Source organism: Oppia nitens, unplaced genomic scaffold (assembly GCF_028296485.1).
Source record: "Oppia nitens isolate AA-2021 unplaced genomic scaffold, nextdenovo-longstitch-racon4-pilon3 scaffold23_pilon_pilon_pilon, whole genome shotgun sequence".
Taxonomy (NCBI): domain Eukaryota; kingdom Metazoa; phylum Arthropoda; class Arachnida; order Sarcoptiformes; family Oppiidae; genus Oppia; species Oppia nitens.
Window position 1 is genome coordinate 954695 of NW_026533203.1, and position 25291 is coordinate 979985.

The following is a 25291-nucleotide window of genomic DNA, read 5'->3' on the forward strand; positions in this document are numbered from 1 at the left end:
TTATGAATATTTTTTACATAGTATTTCATATTGAAAAATTTGAAAACACATTTTACTATAAAGTTTAAAAATATTAAAATATAATAATTTTAAAATTTATGCTAAAAATTTGTTTTCTACTTATATATATATATATATTATCATTTATAAAGAGCTAAAAAATAAAATAAAATATATTTGATTATTTTTTTAAAAATTGGTGGGAATTTATTAGGGAGCTTTTTTGTGGAGTGACCCAACTCTATTTATGTAATATTTAGTTAATATAATTATTATTATTTTTAAAGCACAACTAACACATTTTAATATAAAGTTTAAAAATATTAAAATATAATTATTTTAAAATTTATGCTAAAAATCTTAGTTTTCGACTTTAAATAAGAAATAAAATATATATTATCTTTTATAAACAGCTATAAATAAAATAATTTTTTGAAAATTGGTGGGAATATATTTTTTAGCTTGTGGAGTGCCCCAACTATTGTAAATAATGTTAAATTGATGTAATTAAGGACTTTTATCTATTTATTTTCTATACATAAGCTATTAATTTATATTAAAACTAATTTAATATTTATTTTTTTGTTTAATATAAAATTTTACATCGTTGAAGATTGGTAGGGGGCTCCCTAACTTTTTGGCTTCAGGCCAGGGGGGGTAAAAGCCAAAATTTCTCGATCTCAGGGGGGTAAGACGTCTTACCCCCTACCCCCCCCCTTTAGCAACCCTGTTATAGGTAATACACAAATATTTCAAAAACTGTACATTACTTAAATTATTATGGGTTTGAAATCAAATGATGTGATCGACTAAAAAAATATAATTTTTTAAATGATATCATTATTTTATGAGATTGTTTTGTATCATATAATTTTTCACAAATCTTATTTAGTTTAAAGTTATCTAAAAAAGAATCAGGATTTAAAGTGTATTATTACTCATAGCATGCGTATAGCACTCATAAGCATAGTTAGAGGAGTACCTACAAACAGTAAGTCAGCTTGGTAAGGGCCCAAACTAGCTGTCACTTAATATTTGAAATGGCAATAAACAACAGTGGCTCACTAGGGAATCGATCCCCGGACGTCGTACCATATGTGTTGTTTCTCAGGCAACACATACAAACAGCCGACGTCTTAGCTCAGTACGCCATAGATCCACGGACAAATAAATTATCTATAACTTTGCCCTGGACATTTTTAAATCCAACGTATTGTTGATCAGATAATTGTAATTAATAGCATCGCCGCTGTTTAAGATTCTCTGTTTATTTAATTATCTAAAAAATAAATATTTATACTAAACATAAAAATTAAAGTAAATTAAGACAAACGTTATTTTGTTTAAAATTCTAAATTATTTTATATTTTCAGTATTTATAACAAAAATATCTAAATCATATAAATAGCAAAATATTTCTTAATAAAAATGTTGTAAAAATAACTGTTATAATAATTAAATTATCAATTTAAATCAATAATAATTTAATTTTTATATTAAATACTTTAAGTACTAATATATATATTTTAAAAATCTATTTACAGTAATTATAGAACAGTATGTAAATATAATTTAGCGGATATCATATTTTAGTAAATTTATTTTTAAATTTAAAGATATACAATTATGTTGAATAATAAAGATACTGTATTTACTGAATTATACAAATAGGTATAATAAAAAATATAGTATAAATATCATTAGAGTTAAGTATAAAAACTGATAAAAATAATTAATTAATTTTCATGAATCTCATGCTTTTTCTGTAAAAAAATATTATTTTTTATTTTCTTATATAGAAATAGTAATTTTAAATTCTATTTTTATAGGTTTCTTATAATTAATAACATTAATTAAAACTATATTCCAATATTAGTACAGTATATAGTATTTAAATTGAAAAATACAAATAATTTTTTAACAATTAATAATTTAACAATTAATAATTTATTACTAAAAGTAATTTTAAGATTTAAATTTAATATTAAAATAAATCAAAATAATATAATTTATTGAATTTATATTCTTTAAAATAATATCAGTCATCTATATTTGAAATTTTAATTCCATTTTTAAAGAATAATTCTAATTATATTTATTTTTATTATATTTAATATCTTATTTATTTAATGACTATTATATATATAAAAAATATTTTTTATTTGTTAAACTTTCTGATCCAAAATCCCAAAATAAATGGTGATATAATACATAATAATGTGGCCATACTTGAGATAACCTCATGAATAAATGGCATCGATTTGTAATTAAAATCACCGCTTCTTTTCATACGGTTATTAATGACTTCTTTGGATGGCTTTTTCAAATCATAGGCCCATCCAATCAATGCAAACATATCAATGAAAAGTGTGGCCGGATTGAACACACGCCACGCACCAAACTCACTGGCAGAGTAATCCCTATTCATATCAATTATAATCAATTATTTTAAATGTTAAGTATTGTATATAGATTTCATATAAATGACAAACCATGGAAATGTGTGGTGATAGTTATGGAAACCCTCACCAAACATGATATGCCTTATAACACATTCAACAGGATTTATGCTTTTATCGTATGGCTATTAAATAATTTGAATTTATTATATAAATTAATAAATATCTAAATGAAAAATACCTTGGTACCCCATAAATGAGCGGCACTGTTAACACACCATGTAACATTAAGTGTGAACGCGTATCTCAACATAATACATGTAAAATATGATATCCATAATGTCTCCCCCCATAACAAGTACGGGATATATGTGGGAAGGAATCCCCAAATTAATCCAATGAGTGGTATATAAAATGTTCGTTGAAATTGAATTAGAGGGTCATTCTCGAGATCACTCATATCAACAGTTTTACCCTTTTCCAGGACTTCCGGATGTTTTTTACATAAAAGCCAACCTACGTGAGCAAAAAAGAAACCCCTTTTAGCGTTATGCGGGTCGGCATCAGTTTCCGAGTACTTGTGGTGAACCCTATGGTCACGACTCCACTCATAGATATCGTTCTCGAGCGCCAGTATGTGAAAGACAGCTAATATGATTTGAAGCGGAAGTTTGGCTTTATATGTCCGGTGACACCATAGTCTATGTGCCCCACACTTTAGGGTTTGTAATAGTTTACAATATTATTATATTAAATTAAATACAATATTATAAATTTTTTTACCTGAACTCCAAACGATGACATGAGAGCCAATATTAACATAAATACAACTGTTTCTAGTTTTGCGTAAAACATTGCCAAATATAAACCATAGATAGCCGACAAGTGGACGAATAACATTAATATGATATTACGCCAAACCAATTCCATTTGATATTTAACTGTTGGTGTATCACCATGTTCATTTGATATATGACCATGCTCAGTTGATAAGTCATCATGCTCATTTGACATATCATCTGAATATTTGGATCGTTTATCTAATTCAGTCCTAATAAATATAATAATAATCAATTGTACGATAAATTTTCAAAAATTATTTTATATATAATCTTACATTTTGCTTAATCAATATATTTTCGACTAATATTTTTTAAATTAATGAAAAATCTTTTTATATAAAAAATTTTTGTTATTGAGATGTCTATTGACTCATTATACTTATAAATTATATTATATGTAATTAGTTTATACGTAATTGTTTACAAAATATTTTTCTAATTAAGTTAAAATATAATATAACAAAAAAATACAGTAATATGAATCATATAAATAATATAATTAGTCACTTATATAACTTAATATTAATAGAAATATCATTAAATGTCATTACATGGGAACGTGTTAATAATAAAATATTATTTTCTTGTATAAACAATTAGATTTTATATATATATTTAATAATTACTTTTTAAAGTCCATTCGGCATAAAAATACTCTAAAAGTAATAATAATTAACTATTATATTAATTTGTTTGTTTGTTAAGATATCAAACTCATTATTTATCTGTCTTTTTAAAAAATAATTAAAATGATAATAAAATTATGGAAAATCCAATTAATAAAATATATACATAATTTGAATAATTATTTTGATATCATTTTATACTATAAAAATAAATGCATAATTTTAAGTAGATATGAAATCATAAAATTATAGTTAAAATCAAATTTTGTTTAATCAAAACTAAATAATAAATAACTATTGATTTAATGGATCTAACAGTTCGTAAGCCATCAGCTCAAGTATCAGTCAAAAGACCAGTCGGTCGACCAAAAAAAGAGATGGATATTGAAAGCCGAGTGCGAAGAGAGATCGCTAATCATCGGGAAAGACAACGCGTAAAGAGTATTAATATTGGGATTCAAGCGTTGCGTCAAATGTTGCGATCGGACGACTCAAACACAATCAGCAAATCGGCGGTACTTTTCCGTTGCGCTGATTATATACTGACTCTCGAAAAACAATTAGCAAAACATGTCGAAGAAAATGTTTTACTTAAGATTATTTCAGCGCAACATTACGAGACACAAACCGACAAATAAATTATTATGTTTTTATTAAAATGTTATAAATAAATTACAATCTATTATATTAATAAAATTTACAGTATATTATATATATAAAAAATAAATATTTTAAAGATTTCGTTTAACATATTAATTTTTTTTTATTTAATCTGTTTTTTAAAATTTAAATAACTATATTAAAATATAAAAACAATTCCTAAAAAAATTAATGTTTATTAAAATGAAAATGCCAATTGAATCTGTCTAACATTGGATCAATGGTCTAATTATACTAAAATATTATTAATTAATTATATTACTAAAGCAATAAATTTGTTATGCATTATGATATAAATATTATAGTTTGCAAATTCAGATTATATGCAATGTAAGCAGTGTTTTTACACATACACACACACACACACACACACACACACACACACACACACACACACACACAGACACACACACACACACAGACACTCACACACACACACACACACACACACACACACACACACACACACACACACACAGACACACACACACACACACACACACACACACACACACACACACACACACAGACAGACAGACACACACACACACAGACACACAGACACACACACACACACACACACACACACACACAGTAATTTACTACAACTGTCTAACAGTGATTAAAATTTACATCAATTTTCAAAGTCATGACGAAATGCATATATTAATTGATTAATAATATAAGATTAAAATAATAAGTGTCACCACTTGAGAATAGATGTCCAGTGTATGGCAGAGGTATTATGACAACAATTTATCAAAATTGGTATTAAATTATATCTATAGTATTGTTTATGTTTGCCATTTTTAAAACTCTGATCATTGATACATTTCTATATGAAACTATTATATTTATAATGTACTGTATTGTATCGTACAATACTGTAGTATGTATTTTGAGAGGTGATGGCCCATCATATGGGGGAACAAACGGTTTTTTATTAATTAAAGCTTTTTAATTAATTAATAATAACAAATTGATTGGTTTGCAGTCAAACAATAGAGGGGGAAAACAATCTGTGGAAAGTTCTTCATTTAATACATATATATATAATACTGTAAATAATATATGATATAAATAACATAAAATATAAAAAATATCATTTGGTTGTAAATAACTGTAAATTTATTATATTTATACGGAAATAATAAAATAACATCTTTTAAAGAGTTTACAGTAAATATATAAAATATATTATAATATAATATTATTGTGAATTAGTAAATAGTTATATTTAAAAATATAATTGATCAGATAATAACAAAATTAATAATTATGTAGATTAAATTATAAACAATTTTAAATAATTATTTTAGTCAATCATTTTGCAATATTAAGCTTAATGTGTTTTAAGATTATCAAAAAAACAATATTAAATTATAAATCATTTTATAATATAAAAAATATATAACAATAAAGAATTTCTACATAAAAGTAAGTAAATTAGTTTTAATCCAATTAATAACAACATGTGTTATACTGCGACAACTGTTGATATTATAAATATAGAGGAAACTAATTGATAGGAAAGTTGTTAATATTCCCAAAGCAAACAACCATTTTTCAAATGTCGAACTCTTAGGTTTGGCCAAAGAGTCGTCACTTTCCATATCATTGAGTGATATCTTTTGTGGTAAGGGTTTCTCATCTTTGCTAAACAAGGCGTATGACAACCAAAATATAATGGACAACACGTGAGTCAACCTAATGATCCATAGGCTAGAGTTCAACACAAACCAATCGTTACTATCAATAGCCCATTCAACCGATGCCACGAAATAGTAGTCAAAAGGAAAGTATATTAAGCATCGGATGATCTCAATATAGGGACCAATTTTCCTATATTATAAGGATATTATATTTTATTATAATATCAATTAATACATTATTTATAATTAATTTAATAGTTTTCCTTAATATTTTGTTGCAATTATCAATAAAAAATACTTAATCGCTTACCTGCCATCAAAGATTGTACCGATAGATGTTAATACAAATATTATGTATAAGATAGCGACTAAACCTTTAAAAGCTGAGTAACGCTTTAATAATTATTTATAAAAAAACAATATAATTAGTTAGTCCTAAGCATTATAGGCTTACATTATAGGCTTACAATATATGGGTGATCAGCTAATTGTATGAATGCCACCACAATAATAGTTGAATGTATGACTACATAATACTTTTTCCAGAGAGGTATATACGGATCCCACGAGTATTTAGGAGCAGCCGGATCGGGCTCTGGAACTTCTTTGATTAGTCCAAGTCTAGGTTTTCCAGGAGCCCAACCGGGACCTTTAAACAATGCTGAAAACTTATTACCTATACCTTGAACTTCATTAAATTTTTTGATAACATCCTTATAGTAACCGAATTGAAGAGTCATTGAGTCAAAAGTTTTAGGTGTGGGCGACACGACTCCAAAAACTATCTTTTCTTTTTCCGTTTGATAGGTACCGAAAATACGGTCCCAAATCATAATGAGAGCGCCGTAGTTCTTATCAATACAATAGGGATTCTTTCCGTGATGAACCCTATGCTGACGGGGAGTATTGATTATATACTCTATAAAACCCAAATTACCCACAACTTCATTGTGAAGCCATATCTGATATATAAGACTAAACTGAAGGTGCACTACAAGTATTGGCGGCGGAATTAGCATTGCCAGTGGTATAGGAAATATCTGTATAATTTATATATAAATAGATATATTGAGAAAATTTATTTATTAGACATACGTCGTAAAGAATAAGATCCACAACAGAGTCCCGAACAGTAGTAGTGATGTTGACATCTTCTGCCATGTGATGGAAGGAATGGGCGGCCCATAGGATATTGATTTCATGTAATGCCCGGTGAGTCCAATAGTAGGTAAACTCGACCAAAAGCAATGAAAAAATCCACGTCCATATCGAGTGAAGTGGTAAGTCTACTATACGGTAATTTTCATTGATATACGTGAATACTATGATTACCACTCCTAATAATAGAGTCCTATAATTTATATAACATATAAAATAATATAGTATTTATACATTAAGTTAAATGGTTTATAAAATTATGTAAAATTTTCATATGTTTCCAGTTTTTTAGCTTATTTTAAAAGAATCTAATATCAAAAGATTTAAATGATAATAAGGGTTATATAATTGTAATGTTATCCACCATTTATTATACAACATATTGAGTATAATATTCAATTATATTGTACATTACCGGCACAATGTAAACAAAAGAGCTGATCCTATATTAATAACAATATCTTGAAATCGCGACAAATCTTTATTCATAAAAAATCTGATGATTTGTTCCAAAACGACAAGCAATCCGATGGCAGGCATTAACTACAATATATTTTTTATAAATCAAAATTATAATATAAAACTTAGATTTATTGCTTTATCTATACTTACGGTCACTTCATAATTGGGTACATCTTCGGCATTATCTTTGGTGTGTTCGTGTGGTGACAATATGTAGAACAACGACAGTATCTGTTCGGTCAACGATAAGGCCGTGTCTTTAACACAGAGACCTAAACTGACCGCTTCGGTCACTGAGCTATTGCTGGCCATTGATTTCAATATTAAACTATAATTTATTTTCGATAATGTTTGAGATAGTCTAACGAAAAAACACTGTATTTTTAAAAGTTTATTATTTCAAAAATACTATATCGTAGTTATTTAATAACAATGATATACTGTATATGTAGTTTACAATATTAACACAAAGAAAAACCACTTATTAATTATTTTTATTATTATTATATTTTTTAAAGAGTGACGCACATATAATTATAATATTATTATTAAGTTGTTAGTGTTAATTATTTCATGTTTATATTAAAATATAGTAATAATATTAATGCCCGAATAGTACTAAAATTTAGATAAAAAGTGGAAAAAATATTTATTAAAAACCAACGAATTAATAAAGAAATAATTATTATTATTGAGTACTTGATATTATATTGTATTTATACAAAAGGAAAAAATTATTTAAATTAAAAAAATAAAAAATCTTTAATTTATAAGTTTATATTTTATAAAATATGCAATTTTTTGATTTAAAAATATATACTTTAGTTATCAAATCAATAAAATGAAGCAACTAATATTATGCAAATAATTTATTTAGCTATAATGATGATAATAGCTATGATTATGATAATAGATAGAAATTAATAACAGATATAATATGAGATTAAAATTAAAATTATAAAAAATTAAAGTAATTTTAGCTGAAAATTTCAAGTAATCAGTTCTCAACATTTGCACAAAAATATTTTTTAGTGAATTAGTGAATGATTTATATGAAATTTATATTTTATTAAAACTAAAAAAAGTTTAAAACCAATACAATTACATTATACATACTGTTTAATTAAAACTTTAATTTACATTTTTAGAATTAATTTAAAATGAAATGTAATTAGTATATTAAGAAATTTAAAAAATACTAAGTAAGCTATTTACTCAGATTTAAAAAAATAACTCATTAATTTATAAGATAATTATCTATTTTAGCATTTTTAATAGCTATAAATTTAATTAATAGGCAATTTAATGACAAATACAATACTTAATTGTAATTAGTAAAGTATTTTAATTAAATCATTTACTTGTTTTAATATTTAATATAGATTTTTCATATATAACTTATTCTTTTAATTTATTCATTTTAGTATTTAGTTGATAAACACATGTAAAACAACACACAAGTTGTTTGACAATGTCATGTGAAGTTCAGGTAATTAAATAGATTATGATTTAAGTATTGATTTTTAAATTTAATATTTAATTTAATATTTAATTTAATATTTAATTTAATATTTAATTTAATATTTAATTTAATATTTAATTTAATTTTTAATTTTATATTTAATTTTGTTAGAATTTAGCTTATGTAATAAGCTCTACACCATTTAACAATAATGATGTTAATCTTAATCATTCAATTAACTACACTTATATCGATGAAACCACTAATGAAACCGGTGTTAATATAATCCAATATATAGTCTATGACTATTGGATCAATAAATCTGATGAAAGGGTTGATAAGTATTGGTTGTTTGGCGGCGGACCGCAAATGTTTGCCCTAATATTGTTCTCATGGCTTGTATTTGTTGTTAAAATTGGTCCCAATTTGATGAAAACTAAACAACCATTTGTTTTACGCGAAATAATGATGGCCTACAACTTGATAGTAGTTGTGATCAATATCTATGCCGTAATTGTTTCAATCAAATGGTTAGACTTCGGGAAAAAAACATTTGAAATAGAATTACTTGAGAGAAACAATACATCCGATGAAGTGATGCAAGAAATTCATGAAAAAATGATTGTATTTTACTCTAAATTAATTGATTTATTCGATACAATATTTTTTGTATTACGAAAAAAGTCGAACCAAATTTCATTTCTCCATTTGTATCATCATTTTATGGGTAAATCTATTTTAAATTTATAAATATTTAAATTCGTTATACAATGACTTACTTGAAATTTAAATAATTATTTTTAAAATTTTTAATGACTTTATTATTAATTTAGTACCAGTTTTAGGTTATATGGCAATGAAGACGGGAAGTGTTATGAGTTGTGTTTTTGGCGTTTTTGTTATAATGAATTCAACGGTTCATATCATTATGTATTCATATTATTTTTTGGCGGCGTTTGGACCTAAAATACAGCCATATTTATGGTGGAAGCGATATATAACACAAATACAATTAATACAATTTGTTATTTTAATTATTTATGCAATTTATGTGTTTATCGCTAAAGATTTGTCACAATATCCCGATGCTATCAAATGGACAGTTATTGTTCAACCATTTATTTTCTTTTATATGTTTTTGAAATTTTATTTAATTACTTACAAAAAGAGTGCAAAGATTATTAAAAATAATTAAATACAAAACTATATTTTTGAAAAATAATAATTGATTAATCAAAATAATAACAATATTCTAAATGAATTTATATAACTATATAATAATAAACATAATTTTATTTTTATTAATTTAGTGTTTATAAAATACTTTTAAATTTTAAAAATAATTATATGATAAATTTAGAAAATTAAACTAACAATTATAAATATTGATTTAGAATATTAACATATTTTTGTGAAGAATATCTTAATAAAAGTTTAACAAAATTGTTTTTATTTTTACTAAAATTTAAAAAAATATTTTATATATTAATAATAAATAATTATTCAAATAGTTTTAGTATTATAAAAATAAAATGAATAAAACTATAAATTATAAAACATAACAAATAATTAATGCAAACAAAAGTCAAAACGAATGCAAACCATATGTATGTCCACAAAGATATTGAAAGTATTATTGATTTGTATGTAATTATAGATTTATTTTGATATAATAATTAAATTATTGTAATAATTATTATAATAAATAAATAATACGTAAATTTTTTATAAGATTTTAAATCAGTATTATTACTATAAATTTTATATAAAGTTATATGACTATTATTTTGGAGTTAATTAAATAATTATTTTGCTAAATTATACACTTTAAAAATTTTTAACTACTAGTAAAACTACTATATAATGACATTTCTAAAATTTTAAAATACTTAAATTAAATTATTAAGCATACCAATAGTATCAAATCTATTAATATTATATATAATTTATTGATTAAAATACTAGATAATTAATGTAATTTAAAAATTAAATATTAATATTATTCTAAAAATTTTATAAATAGTAAACACTAATTACAGCAATTGCTAAACAAAAGAGAAAGATTGAGAAATGGATAACTATTTTGTCGACTTTTCTGAAATAAACATTTATTAAGTTTACTATTTTAACGTTTAACCAAAATTGAGAATAAATAGATCCTAATATTCCTGATATTAATTTTTTCATGACTTCATCTAATTTTTTATATTTTTTTCTATGTTATCATAATTTTAACACTATATTGCAGTTAAAAAGTTAGTATATCTATCATAGAGAATATATTTTTTATTGTCTATATTTCACTCAATAATCTCTAAAAAAAGTTTCTAAATAATTTTATTATTTAACCCAAAGTTTCTAGAATCCAATATTTTTACTTAACCTTAAATAGTTTCAGTGATTTATAATATTTATTTTTGAAGCTATAAATAAAATCAGTATAGGATTGACAAAACAAACTTTAATAGCATGAATTATTTTTAATAATAATTAAAATAAGAAAGCGTAGTAATTAATTTGTTTTAATTTATTTATTATATAATATTTAATATCTTATACTACAATGTAATATTAAACAAATGATCAATAAAATTACTACTTATAAAACAATTATTTAGATTTATTGACAGAATTACTTTTTTGTATTAAATAACTTTTTTTGTAAAAATCATAAAACATATAAAAGAAAAATATTGGTTGAGGAAAGCCTACGACTATCCAAAAATATGGATAACCTTTTTGAAAGAAAGCCAACATTAAAGCATATGCGCCTAATATGAGGAACTGTGCCAATTGAAGTTGAGTTATATACCGTTTCCACCACAAATACTTTTGAACTTTCGGTCCAAATGCCGACAAAAAATAGTAGCCATACATTAAAAAGTGAATCAATGTATTCATTAATATAAATAAATATATGCCCGGCATAAATGGACACATCTTGATTATTAGCCAACCAAAAAATGGGACCGACATGTGATGGTAGACATGTAATAGTGATAAATGAGAAAACTTTTTGCCCAAAGCAAAAAATACACTATCAAACCAATCCATCAATTTTGAAAACAAATAGAGATAACCTAAGATATATAAAATTGATAAATTTAATATAAAATTATATTATTGTTATTATTATTTATACAATAACTGAGTCAATACAAACCGATAACAATTTTTTCTTTAGTTTCAATGTTTGATGTCTTGTCCATCGGATAATCGAGTTTAAGGAATACTCGACCGTAATCTATGTGATTGAATACCTCAACAAATGCACACAAATTAAATAAAGACATCAATAAATCGTAAGTTAAAATTGATTTCTTTAAGTTATACGGTTCACGATTAGCCATATGTCGCGGCAAATATATACGGATTACATAATAATAAAGTGATAGAAATATAATGGGAACGAGTGGTCCATAGTTTACAAGTGGTAAGTGTTTGGTCCGCGGGTCCTGAATGTCAAACCAATAGTCATATAAATAATAATTTGTTGCATTTAGCACATCATCAATCATAAATATCAATTGATTACTATTAGACATTATTTTATTTTAATTTCTTTTATAAAAACTCTTAATTAATATCTCTTATAAAATCTTAATATATAAAATATAAAATATTTTTTAATGCCTTATATTAAAAATTAATATACAATTTGCTAAATATAGATAATATTTTATATTTTGAATAAATCTATTTCTTCATAAACAAGCAATTATTTATATCTTTTATTTTTAATTATAAACATTAAATTTAATGAAAGTATTTGTTAGTATTTTTGTCAATAATACGCATTGTTTTAGTATTTGTCTTAAAATAGTTATTTTATATAAATTAAATACTGTATAAATAATTATCATTTTATAATTATACAGTACATTAATATTTGATGGTTTATCCTAAAAAATATTTTTAAAAGTTCATTAAATATAAAATTAATTATAACAAATAAATATTTATCAAACATTTTTTTACTTACATTATCCAATTAATGTTTACAAATTCTATATTTAGTTATTTAAGTATAATTTTATAAAATGTTAATTTTCATTTTTTTAAATAACTAAATTTTAGTGCAAAATTTTTTGTTTTATACATACTGTTAACAACTCCTTGTATGATACATATTGCGAAATAAATATTTTTCGTAAATTGTAGTAAAATTATAAAATATAAAGTCATCATGCACAAATAAAACTATTTTTCTATAAATATTTATTTACCATAACTTTAATTTCAATTACTTTAATGTTTTAAGCACGTAGATACTCATTTATTATACTAACATATGCATAGAAATCTATAAATATCAATATGTTATAATGCTTTATTAGCTATTATTTGATTGTAAAAAATTATAGTTATCTTTAATTTAAACCTAATTACTTTACATGTTTTTAAAAAATGCTTTTTTTACATTTCTAATTAAAAACAATTTGTGTCATTAATAATGTTTTTGTGCAATTTTAACGATAAGTTACGTTTGATATTTTAAAATAAAATAAACGATAGTTTTAATACTATTAAAACTATCGCTTATTTTATTTTAACTCTCTTTAATGCTATCATGATAGATTTTTGAATTTAACTTTATTACATATTTTATAATAATGCTAATAATATACCTTACTCATTTACAAATAAACTATTACTATCAAAATTATTTTTTACTCTATTCAATAATCAATGATTAATAATCAAAGTTAATAGAGTCTATTGTATTAATTTCAAATATTAAATGTAAAAAATCTTCTAAACATGTTTAAAATATTTGTTTTATTAAAATTTTTTTATTCCCTAATAAATTTTGTTATGTTATATTTGTTTTATTCATTTAGTTTTAATATTTTCTCTATAATTAACGTTGAAGGGATCAATTAATGACCTATGACCCATGACCTATGACCTATGACCTATGACCTATGACCTATGACCTATGACCTATGACCTATGACCTATGACCTATGACCTATGACCTATGACCATGAATATACTATAATGATTTGCTAAGCAATGGTCACTGATTATCGAATTTATAGAATTTATAATTTATTGAAATAGATTAATATTATTATTAATAGAATTTATTAAATATACGACCCCTAACTATAACTTACTAATATATTACATTTAATTATTTTTAAAATATTTGTAAATATTTGTATTATATTATTTAGTTATAATTTTTTAAAATTTAATAGACTAGTTGACCAAATTACTATTAATATAAAGTGAGCCAGGTAAAACACCGTTAATAAGTTATACTTTCTACATGTATTATATGTTCAGGAATGCTATTTAATAAAAATAAGTATAATGCTTACATTAATATACAAAATTACAATATAATTTTTTAGCAATAATCAATTTTATTTCAACTTAGTTTAATAATAAATATATTGATATCAAAAATTAATAAAAGGATAACATTTATTCAGATTTACTTTTTTGTATTAAATAACTTTTTCTATAAAAATCATAAAACATATAAAAGAAAAATATTGGTTGAGGAAAGAGTACGACTATCCATAAATATGGATAACCTCTTTGAAAGAAAGCTAACATAAAAACATAAGCACCTAATATGAGGAACTGTGCCAATTGAAGTTGAGTTATATACCGTTTCCACCACAAATACTTTTGAACTTTCGGTCCAAATGCCGACAAAAAATAGTAGCCATACATTAAAAAGTGGATAAATGTATTCATTAATATAAATAAATATATGCCCGGCATAAATGGACACATCTTGATTAATAGCCAACCAAAAAATGGGACCGACATGTGATGGTAGACATGTAATAGTGATAAATGAGAAAACTTTTTGCGGAGAGCAAAGAATAAACTGTCGAACCAATCCATAAATTTTGATAACAAATAGAGATGACCTATAATATTACAAAATTATAAATTTAATAATAAAATTATATTATTGTTATTATTATTTATACAATAACTGAGTCAATACAAACCGATAACAATTTTTTCTTTGATTTCAATGTTTGATGTCTTGTCCATCGGATAATCGAATTTAAGGAATACTCGGCCGTAATCTATGTGATTGAATACCTCAACAAATGCACACAAATTAAATAAAGACATCAATAAATCGTAAGTTAAAATTAGTTTCTTTAAGTTATACGGTTCACGATTAGCCATATGTCGCGGTAAATATATACGGATTACATAATAATAAAGTGCTAGAAATATAATGGGAACGAGTGGTCCACAGTTTATAAATGGCAAGTGTTTGGTTCGCGGGTCCTGAATATCAGACCAATAGTCATATGAATAATAATATATATTGTGTAACATATTATCGTAACCCAACAATATTTTGCTTCTGAGTGACATTTTATATCAATTATTTAATAAAATTTAATATTTCAAATTAAAATTGTTTAGACAAAATTTTTACTAAAATAGTTAATATCAAATGATTGATTCATATAACATTTTTTTCTTTTAAAGATTTTATTTTATTGTATTAGTAAACTAATTAAAGGGTAACTATTATAACAAATAGGTTAATGACAAAGTGATAAACATTGAAAACCTCATTATATATTATATAAACAAGCATTTCTAATCATTAAGTTATATTAATTTTCAAAATAATTTGTTTAATAATAATGTACTTTATATTAGTAGTAAAATATTAGTTGATTTTGTCAAGCATGAAGTTTTTATAAAAATATATTTATTTTATTTTCTAAAAATATAAAGCAGTTGAGAATGCTAGAAAACATTTACGAACTCCTTATCCAAATTAATTCTTAAATTATAATTTACTTGCAATTTTAAATTACTCTGTGTTACAAAATAAACACAAAATTAGACATTTAAGGTACCAAATGATTCAGATTGACAGAATAAAATCAAAAATAGTAATGTATGGTATCAAATTATTTTTTTATTTAATTATAAATTTAAATGCAGATCTTCTATACTTCATTGACTTGACTTTTGTGTTATAATTTTAATAAGGCCTCAGATTTCTAAATATTTCTATAAATTAATACTTTAAGTAAACAAAGATAAGGTCAACAAAATAAATTCAAGCGATTAAAGTATAACATGTGATGATATTGAATACATGAAATAAAAAAATACATACAAAATATGTATAAATAAAAACACATTTTTGATATAAATAAACTGTTATTATAATTATTTATATTAATTTAATTATATGTTTAAATATATATATTAAAAGTTATTGTTAAAAAAGTGAATTTAAATCATTATACAATAGTATTGATAAACAAACAGTTATTATTTTAATAAATTAGTGTTAAAATTATAGACAACAATAACTGCTATAAAATTATTTTTGGATAACAACAACAACAACAACACCATTGGAAACAACAACAACAACAACAACAACATAGTTAACGTATATTTAATAAAAAACTGATGACATCATTGATTCATAAATATATTTATATATATTTATAGTTTATATAATTTTTAATTATATCTAAATGTATTGACAAATGTTGAAATTGTATTATAATATATAAAGTTTATAATAAAAATTAAATTAATTTTTTAAACGTAATTTTATTAACATTATACTACAAAAACAACATTTAATTTGATTTTTTGATATTTATAGTATTTTGTTTATTATAACTCTTTTTATAAAAATCGTAAAACATATATAAAAAGAAAAACGGTTGGGGAACACCTAATACAATCCATATACGGGGGTAACCAGTTTGAAAAAACATCAATATTATTGCATAAACACCTAAAATAATAAACTGTCCGATTTGTAGTTGTGTTATATACCGTTTCCACCACAAATACTTTTGTATACGCGGACCAAATGATGATAAAAAATAATATAAATACATTAAAAAATGTATGAATGAATTCATTAGAAGAAACAATCGTAAACCCGGAAGAAATGGACACATCTTTATGTTTAGCCAACCAAAGAATGGGACCGACATGTGATGGTAAACATGTAATACTGATAAATGCATAAACTTTTTGCGGAGACCAAAGAATATACTGTCGAACCAATCCATAAATTTAGATAACAAATAAAGATAACCTGTAATACAATATTTGTAATTTTATATTAATTTTTAGTCATAAATAAATTTGAAATTATTTTAAAAATCATTAATATTTAAAAATTATATTAATTGTTATTTTTCAAAATTTGTTATTATTAGTTAATATTATAAAATAAAATATAATACAAATACCTAAAGCAATTGTTTCTCGTGTTTTATAATTAGATGATCTGTCAGTCGGAAAATCAACGATAAGAAATAGTCGGAAGCTTTCGATTAGATTAAAACTTTCATAAAACCAATACAAGTTTGTTAATGACATAAATAAATCGTAAGCTATGATCAGTTTCTTCAAGTTATACGGTTCACGATTAGCCATATGTTGCGGCAAATATATACGGATTACATAATAATAAAGTGATAGAAATATAATGGGAACGAGTGGTCCATAGTTTACAAATGGCAAGTGTTTGGTCCGCGGGTCCTGAATGTCAAACCAATAATCATATAAATAATAATTTGTTGCATTAAACACATCATCAATCATAAATATCAATTTATTACTATTAGACATAATATTATAATAATTAAATTATATTATTTTTGATTAAAAATATTATATATAACTTTTATAATATTGAACAGTATTTTTGTGAATTTTCGATGTCTTATATTTTAAAAAGTGCAAAAAATATAATATATTTATTAAATTATATTTATTACTTTATATAATATTTTTTATAAAACAATCAATTATATAGTAATATAACACAAGTAATATTAAATATAATGAAAGTATTTTTTACAATAATATTCATTATTTTATTTTAAAAACACTAATTTAAATAAACAATAAATATTATAAATTTATATTAATATATAATGGTTTATCCATAAAATATTTTTTTTTAATATTTAATTTTATATTTTAATGCTTTATATATAATTTAAAGTAAATTTGTCTGTTTGTGATGAGAAAAGACATTTTTGTTGTCGATTGCATATACTTTACATTATTTTTGATGTTATAATCGACTCTGATATCAGAATTTTAAAATTCGCAAAACTTGTGAAATACACATACATTAGAGTAAACAATGTTTTTAAAGTTTGTTTAAATATAATCTAATTATAAAACAGTTTTAATAGTATGTCATAATTATTTTCTAATGTTAAAGTATTGCCAAAATTAGTCAATTTACTATATCTTTGAATGAATTGTATAAAGTTTACAATACACTCTGTATAAAATTTAGTAGTATTTATATTAAAATTTTTATTATTTTGATTTTATGGCAAAAGGATGTCTATATCCTTTTCATTAAATTTAAAAAATAAAAGTTTTTTAAAAATGTTTTTTATTTTAATATGAGTTTTTAATAAATAATAGTCAAAAATCAATAAAACGATAACATTTATTCAGATTTATTAATACTTATTTACTTTTTTGTTTTACATAACTTTTTCTATAAAAATCATAAAACATATAAAAGAAAAACAATGGTTGCGGTAATCCTATGAATATCCAGAAATAAGGATAACCTTTTTGAAAACTTATTAAAATAATGCCATAAATGCCTAATATAATAAACTGTCCTAGTTGCAATTGGGTTATATACCGTTTCCACCACAAATACTTTTGAATACCCGCTCCAAATGAAGACAAAAAATAATATCCATACATTAGAAAATGTATTAATGTATTCATTATTATAAATAAATATAATCCGGGTATAAATGGGCATATTTTGATTATTAGCCAACCAAAAAATGGGACCGACATGTGATGATAGACATGTAATAGTGATAAATGCGAAAATTTTTTGCGGAGTGCAAAAAATACACTATCGAACCAATCCATGAATTTAGATAACAAATAGAGATAACCTGATTTGAAATAAAAATAATTATATTAATTAAATTAATTATTGGTAATATTATAATTATTTATATATAATATTAATTTATTAAATACCTAAAGAAATAAATTCTTTTGTCTCATTGGTTGATGTCTTGTCTGTTGGATAATCAAAGTCAAGAAATTTTCGGCCAAAATCTATAACTTTTACGGACTCATAAAACCAATACAAGTTTGTTAATGACATAAATAAATCATAAGTTATGATTAGTTTCTTTAAGTTATACGGTTCACGATTAGCCATATGTCGCGGCAAATATATACGGATTACATAATAATAAAGTGATAGAAATATAATGGGAACGAGTGGTCCATAGTTTACAAATGGCAAGTGTTTGGTCCGCGGGTCCTGAATGTCAAACCAATAGTCATATAAATAATAATTTGTTGCATTAAACACATCATCAATCATAAATATCAATTTATTACTATTAGACATTATAATATTCTACTTAAATTAAGTTTAAAGATTTTAAAAGTAAAAAGTTTTGAAAATATTTTAATAATATCACAAATGAATTTTTAAATAATATTTGATGCCTTATCTTTTTATAATATAAAAATTAATTTTAATATATAATACATAAAATACAAATTTCTTTTATAGAAAAAATTCTTTTAATTTTATAATTTATTTGTAATTACTAGACATTTTTTAATTATTGTTTTTAAAAATACTCCTGGATATTTTATTGTTTTTTCATTATGTATTTTCTGTTTTATTATTTATTTTATTTAAATAATTATTTAATTAAAAAAAGATTAAGTAATAATTCATTTAATTTATAAAAAATATAATAGTATTAAATATTAAGTATTTGATAATGATAATTTTATCATCTAAATATTATTTATTAATATATACAGTAAAATAAAAAAATATATTTAATATTAAATTAAAAAATAATACTTATAATTYATTATACTATTTGTATTTCATTTAATTTTAAGAAATATTTTTAAAACTATTTTATTAAACTTTTTCTTTACTAAATTTTTTTGAAAAATAATATATTGAAAGTCGTCAGTATCTCATTTATAAATAAACTATATTTTTACATTTATTTATTAAATTAACATTTAATATTATACACAAAATATTTTGATAAATATTTTATTTCAATTTATAAAATTTTTTTAGTATAATACTTATAATTTACAGTTATTGTAACTATTAATTAGATTTATTTAACATTTATGATCTATTGTTTAAAATAACTAGTTTTATAGAAATCGTAAAACATATAAAAGAAAAACAATGGTTGCGGTAACCCAACAAATACCCAAAAATAGGGATAACCATTATTTAAGAAAACCAATGTTAAACCATAGACGTCTAATATGATGAACTGTGCCAATTGAAGTTGGGTTATATACCGTTTCCACCACAAATACTTTTGTATACCAGCACCAAATGAGGACAGAAAATAATATCCATACATTAAAAAGTGAATAATTGTGTTCATAAAGATAAACAATAGTAAAACGGGAATAAATGGATTTATTTTTATTAAAAGCCAACCAAACAGAGGAACAATCATATGATGATAAACATGTAATAGAGATAAATGAGAAAACTTTTTGCGGAGACCAAAGAATACACTATCGAACCAATCCATGAATTTAGATAACAAATAGAGATAACCTGTAATACAATATTTGTAATTTTATATTAATTATTAATCATAAATAAAAGATTCAAAATTTTAAAAATTAATATTAATTCTTAAAAAATATTATTTTAATTTTTTTGCTATTAATTAGTTTAAAATATTAAAATATATCAATATATTTAGTAAAAAAGTTAGTATGCCATATTTTTATTACAAAATTAAAAATTAAACATTTAAATAGTTATATAAATTATAGTCAAATACCTAAAGCAATAATTTCTCGAGTGTTATCATTAGATGTTTTGTCAGTCGGGTAATCATAGTTAAGAAATACTCGACCGCTGTTTATATGTTTTAAACACTCATAAAACCAATACAAGTTTGTTATACGGATTACATAATAATAAAGTGATAGAAATATTATGGGAACGAGTGGTCCATAGTTTACAAATGGCAAGTGTTTGGTTCGCGGGTCCTGAATGTCAAACCAATAGTCATATAAATAATAATTTATTGCATTTAACATATCATCAATATGCATAAATATCAAATTATTACTGTTTGACATTATTTTATTGTAGTTAAATTTTATTTTATTCAAAATTAAATTATATTATTTTTTAGTTTAAAATTTTATGAAAAATTAAGAATATAAACGAATAATTTTCAATACCTTGTATTTTATATACAAAAATAATAATTTTAATATACATCACATTAAATAATATAATTATAATTTAAATAAATTTGTTTTTATAGACAAGCAATTGTTTATAAACTATAATTTATTTGTAATTACTTAATAATAAATTCAATGAAAGTATTTTTAATAAATTTTTCAAAAATATTTATTTTATTACTATATTTAAAAAAATAATATGAAGAATAAATATTTTATATATACACTATTAATATTTAATGGTTTATATAATATATAATAATATAAAATATTTCCTTTATAAACAAATAATTATTTATTTATTATAAGTACAAACCTTTACATTTTTTACATAATCTTTTTAATGTCTTCTCCACAAATCAGTTATATGTATAACTGTTTAATATTAAGAAAACTTTATTTTTATCAAACTCGATGTCTATACAAATCAACTATTTTAATCCAAATTAAAAACATATTACGATTTTATTAATATTATTATTAATTTTATTTGAAAGTTTAAATATTAATTATTATTTTAATATTAGTGTATAATAATCAGTGTTGGCAGAGACAAAGTGTATGTATAATACAAAGCGTATTATACAGTATAATACAATGTAAATTACATGACAATTTTGGCTTACAAAAAAATTTAGCGCCACCTAAAACATATTAGTATAGTAACAAAAATACTAAAATTCACAAACAAACACGTGTTTTGTAATAATAATTATTATTTTATATTGAAAAAATTTGAAATTAGCTATTTAATTTAATTCTGGTATTGAAATATATTAATAAAATAATTAATATTAATTTTAATAGTTTTAGAAAACAACGATTCTAATAAAGATATTGAAATTATGTAATAATAATAATAATTTTAATAAAAAATAAATATTTTATCATTGTTAATGAAATTTTTCTATTATTGTAAAATACATCCAGTACATTGTATTTTACTGTATTTTACATAGCCAAAATTGAAAACCTTGTATTTTTCTAACCCTGATAATAATAGTAGATGAGTAAAAAAAAGGCAGAAATTCTTTCTAAAAATTATTTTTGGTAATGCTATCTTAGATATGTACTATCAATAGTGTTGGCAAAAAAGAGAAATTTATAAAATAAAAGAGAAATTTCTAGAAAGTTTCTAAAAAAAATTCTATCTATGGGATCCCCATTTTAATTTTGTTTTTCTCGATATTTGTTATCTTGTTACAATACATTGTTTTTACAAGTAATAACTAAATATTAGTATTAGTATTTTAATTATTAATTAAAGTAAAAATTAATTTATTTAATTATATTAAATTCTTATCTATATAATAAAATGATTATTAAAATTTTACAAAATTGATTATTATTAAATAATTATAATTATTTTATATACATGTATAGGTATCCCATTTTGTATAGTAGTGTTACTACATTATATACATGTAGTACAGTATAATGTTATATGAATAGTATTATGATTCTTTATTAATATAGTTTTAAAATAGCTATAGATATGGAGATCCCATAGTATAACTATAAAGTTAAATTTCTATAGAAAATTATTCCTGAGAAATTTCCTAGAAACTTTCTATTTGCCCATCTCTAGCTATCTATCATTTTGAGTCAAAGTATCCAATGGATCAACGCTTTAGAGCTATGTTTTATTGAAGCATTTTTTCATAAATTAATCAAAATTTCTTAATAAAAACATTACTTACTAATAGTCTTAAACAGCAGTGGTATTGATGATAGAGGCGATGCTATTAATTACAATTATACGGTCAAATGTATGTTGAATTCAAAAGTTACAAATTGTTAAGTTTTAAATAATATAAAGATATATAATTTTTTAAATTATTCTTATAATTTTTAAATAATTTTTAATTATAATTTAATTCATAGTCGACTGTTAAATAATATATAAAATAATAATTGTTTGCAATAATCTGGTTAAAAATATAATTAAAAAATGATTAATTATAATGTTATTTATCTTAATATTATATAACTTTGCTATTTAAAGTACAGTACAATTAACAGATAATTGTAATAAATAGTTTAGTCGCTATCATTGCCGCCGCTCATTAAGATTCAACTCTAATTTATACTAATCTTATTTAATTCAAATCAATAGTTAAATAAAAATCAAAAATCAATAAAACAATAACATTTATTCAGATTTATTAATACTTATTTACTTTTTTGTTTTACATAACTTTTTCTATAAAAATCAATAAAACAATAACATTTATTCAGATTTATTAATACTTATTTACTTTTTTGTTTTACATAACTTTTTCTATAAAAATCATAAAACATATAAAAGAAAAACAATGGTTGCGGTAATCCTATGAATATCCAGAAATAAGGATAACCTTTTTGAAAACTTATTAAAATAATGCCATAAATGCCTAATATAATAAACTGTCCTAGTTGCAATTGGGTTATATACCGTTTCCACCACAAATACTTTTGAATACCCGCTCCAAATGAAGACAAAAAATAATATCCATACATTAGAAAATGTATTAATGTATTCATTATTATAAATAAATATAATCCGGGTATAAATGGGCATATTTTGATTAGTAGCCAACCAAAAAATGGGACCGACATGTGATGATAGACATGTAATAGTGATAAATGCGAAAATTTTTTGCGGAGTGCAAAAAATACACTATCGAACCAATCCATAAATTTAGATAACAAATAGAGATAACCTGATTTGAAATAAAAATATTCAATTTTAATTAAATCTATTATTTAATTAACTTAATAATTTGTAAACATAATTATAATTAACATATAATTAATTAAATACTTAAAGAAATCAATTCGTTTGTCTCATTGGTTGATGTCTTGTCTGTTGGATAATCAAAGTCAAGAAATTTTCGGCCAAAATCTATAACTTTTACGAACTCATAAAACCAATACAAGTTTGTTAATGACATAAATAAATCATAAGTTATGATTAGTTTCTTTAAGTTATACGGTTCACGATTAGCCATATGTTGCGGCAAATATATACGGATTACATAATAATAAAGTGATAGAAATATAATGGGAACGAGTGGTCCATAGTTTACAAATGGCAAGTGTTTGGTTCGCGGGTCCTGAATGTCAAACCAATAGTCATATAAATAATAATTTGTTGCATTAAAAGCATTATTGACACTATTTAGTACTTTACTTCTAAATAACATTTTTAATTAATAAATATTTTTTTAATATAATATTATATTTTATATTTGTTAGTATTTTGCAGTTTTTATATCGAGATTTAATACTATTTTTATTTCTATTAGTGCATTGTATTTTCAATTTTAAATTTAAAAAGTGATCAATTATTTTTAATAATACCTATTTGATAGTTTTAATATTAAAAATAACTGAAATATTTTTTCAACACCAATTAATTTTAAAAATATAAATGTTTTATATATATTGACAATGTAAACTTGACATAAAAATATATTTAGAATAACCATGTACATTTCAATATTGTGTATTTTTTAATAAATAAAAAATCCTATAATATTTGTAATTTTGACAAAATTTATCTAATATATCTTATAGTTTTGTATTGCATAGTTTAATGCAATGTATAAACGGTATTATTTATAAACTAAAATAATTTATAATAATTATTATTTTTAGAAAATATAATAATTAGCTTTTTTTGATTGCGAACTACATTACACACAGTAATATTTTTTTGCAATAATTGTGTAATTAAATGGATTTTTWAAAAAATTTATACCATATTTCTTTTAAATTTYATACTAMAGATAACATTATCACATAA

The 25291-nt window shown here is 22.3% G+C and overlaps 7 protein-coding genes across 7 annotated transcripts; 2 read left to right on the forward strand and 5 right to left on the reverse strand.

Moving 5' to 3' along the window:
* Window positions 1-2158: 2158 nt before the first annotated feature.
* Window positions 2159-3554, reverse strand: LOC128953774 (acyl-CoA desaturase-like). The gene is made up of 5 exons (XM_054299295.1): window positions 3517-3554; window positions 3183-3450; window positions 2641-3114; window positions 2493-2584; window positions 2159-2420 (listed from the first exon to the last, which is right to left on the reverse strand). Coding segments are annotated over exons 1-5 (1098 nt in total). The 5' UTR covers window positions 3519-3554.
* A 553-nt stretch (window positions 3555-4107) lies between these two features.
* Window positions 4108-4505, forward strand: LOC128953775 (achaete-scute homolog 2-like). Its single transcript, XM_054299296.1, has one exon. The coding sequence runs from the start codon at window positions 4173-4175 to the stop codon at window positions 4503-4505; it is 333 nt and encodes a 110-aa protein (XP_054155271.1). The 5' UTR covers window positions 4108-4172.
* A 1449-nt stretch (window positions 4506-5954) lies between these two features.
* On the reverse strand, window positions 5955-8194 carry LOC128953776 (alkylglycerol monooxygenase-like). Its single transcript, XM_054299297.1, has 6 exons — window positions 7950-8194; window positions 7753-7880; window positions 7275-7530; window positions 6647-7219; window positions 6490-6572; window positions 5955-6369 (listed from the first exon to the last, which is right to left on the reverse strand). Exons 1-6 carry the CDS (start codon window positions 8109-8111, stop codon window positions 5955-5957), a joined length of 1617 nt encoding a protein of 538 aa, XP_054155272.1. The 5' UTR covers window positions 8112-8194.
* Window positions 8195-9224: 1030 nt separating this feature from the next.
* LOC128953778 (elongation of very long chain fatty acids protein 7-like) lies at window positions 9225-10456 on the forward strand. Its single transcript, XM_054299298.1, has 3 exons — window positions 9225-9288; window positions 9433-9988; window positions 10095-10456. Exons 1-3 carry the CDS (start codon window positions 9271-9273, stop codon window positions 10454-10456), a joined length of 936 nt encoding a protein of 311 aa, XP_054155273.1. The 5' UTR covers window positions 9225-9270.
* Window positions 10457-11906: 1450 nt separating this feature from the next.
* On the reverse strand, window positions 11907-15618 carry LOC128953779 (elongation of very long chain fatty acids protein 7-like). Its single transcript, XM_054299299.1, has 5 exons — window positions 15237-15618; window positions 14785-15152; window positions 12425-12716; window positions 11997-12341; window positions 11907-11914 (listed from the first exon to the last, which is right to left on the reverse strand). The coding sequence occupies exons 1-5, from the start codon at window positions 15616-15618 to the stop codon at window positions 11907-11909; spliced, it is 1395 nt and encodes a 464-aa protein (XP_054155274.1).
* A 395-nt stretch (window positions 15619-16013) lies between these two features.
* LOC128953780 (elongation of very long chain fatty acids protein AAEL008004-like) lies at window positions 16014-17673 on the reverse strand. Its single transcript, XM_054299300.1, has 3 exons — window positions 17487-17673; window positions 16945-17329; window positions 16014-16023 (listed from the first exon to the last, which is right to left on the reverse strand). Exons 1-3 carry the CDS (start codon window positions 17671-17673, stop codon window positions 16014-16016), a joined length of 582 nt encoding a protein of 193 aa, XP_054155275.1.
* A 74-nt stretch (window positions 17674-17747) lies between these two features.
* On the reverse strand, window positions 17748-19624 carry LOC128953781 (elongation of very long chain fatty acids protein 7-like). The gene is made up of 3 exons (XM_054299302.1): window positions 19270-19624; window positions 18779-19181; window positions 17748-17778 (listed from the first exon to the last, which is right to left on the reverse strand). The coding sequence occupies exons 1-3, from the start codon at window positions 19622-19624 to the stop codon at window positions 17748-17750; spliced, it is 789 nt and encodes a 262-aa protein (XP_054155277.1).
* Between the last annotated feature and the right edge of the window lie 5667 nt (window positions 19625-25291).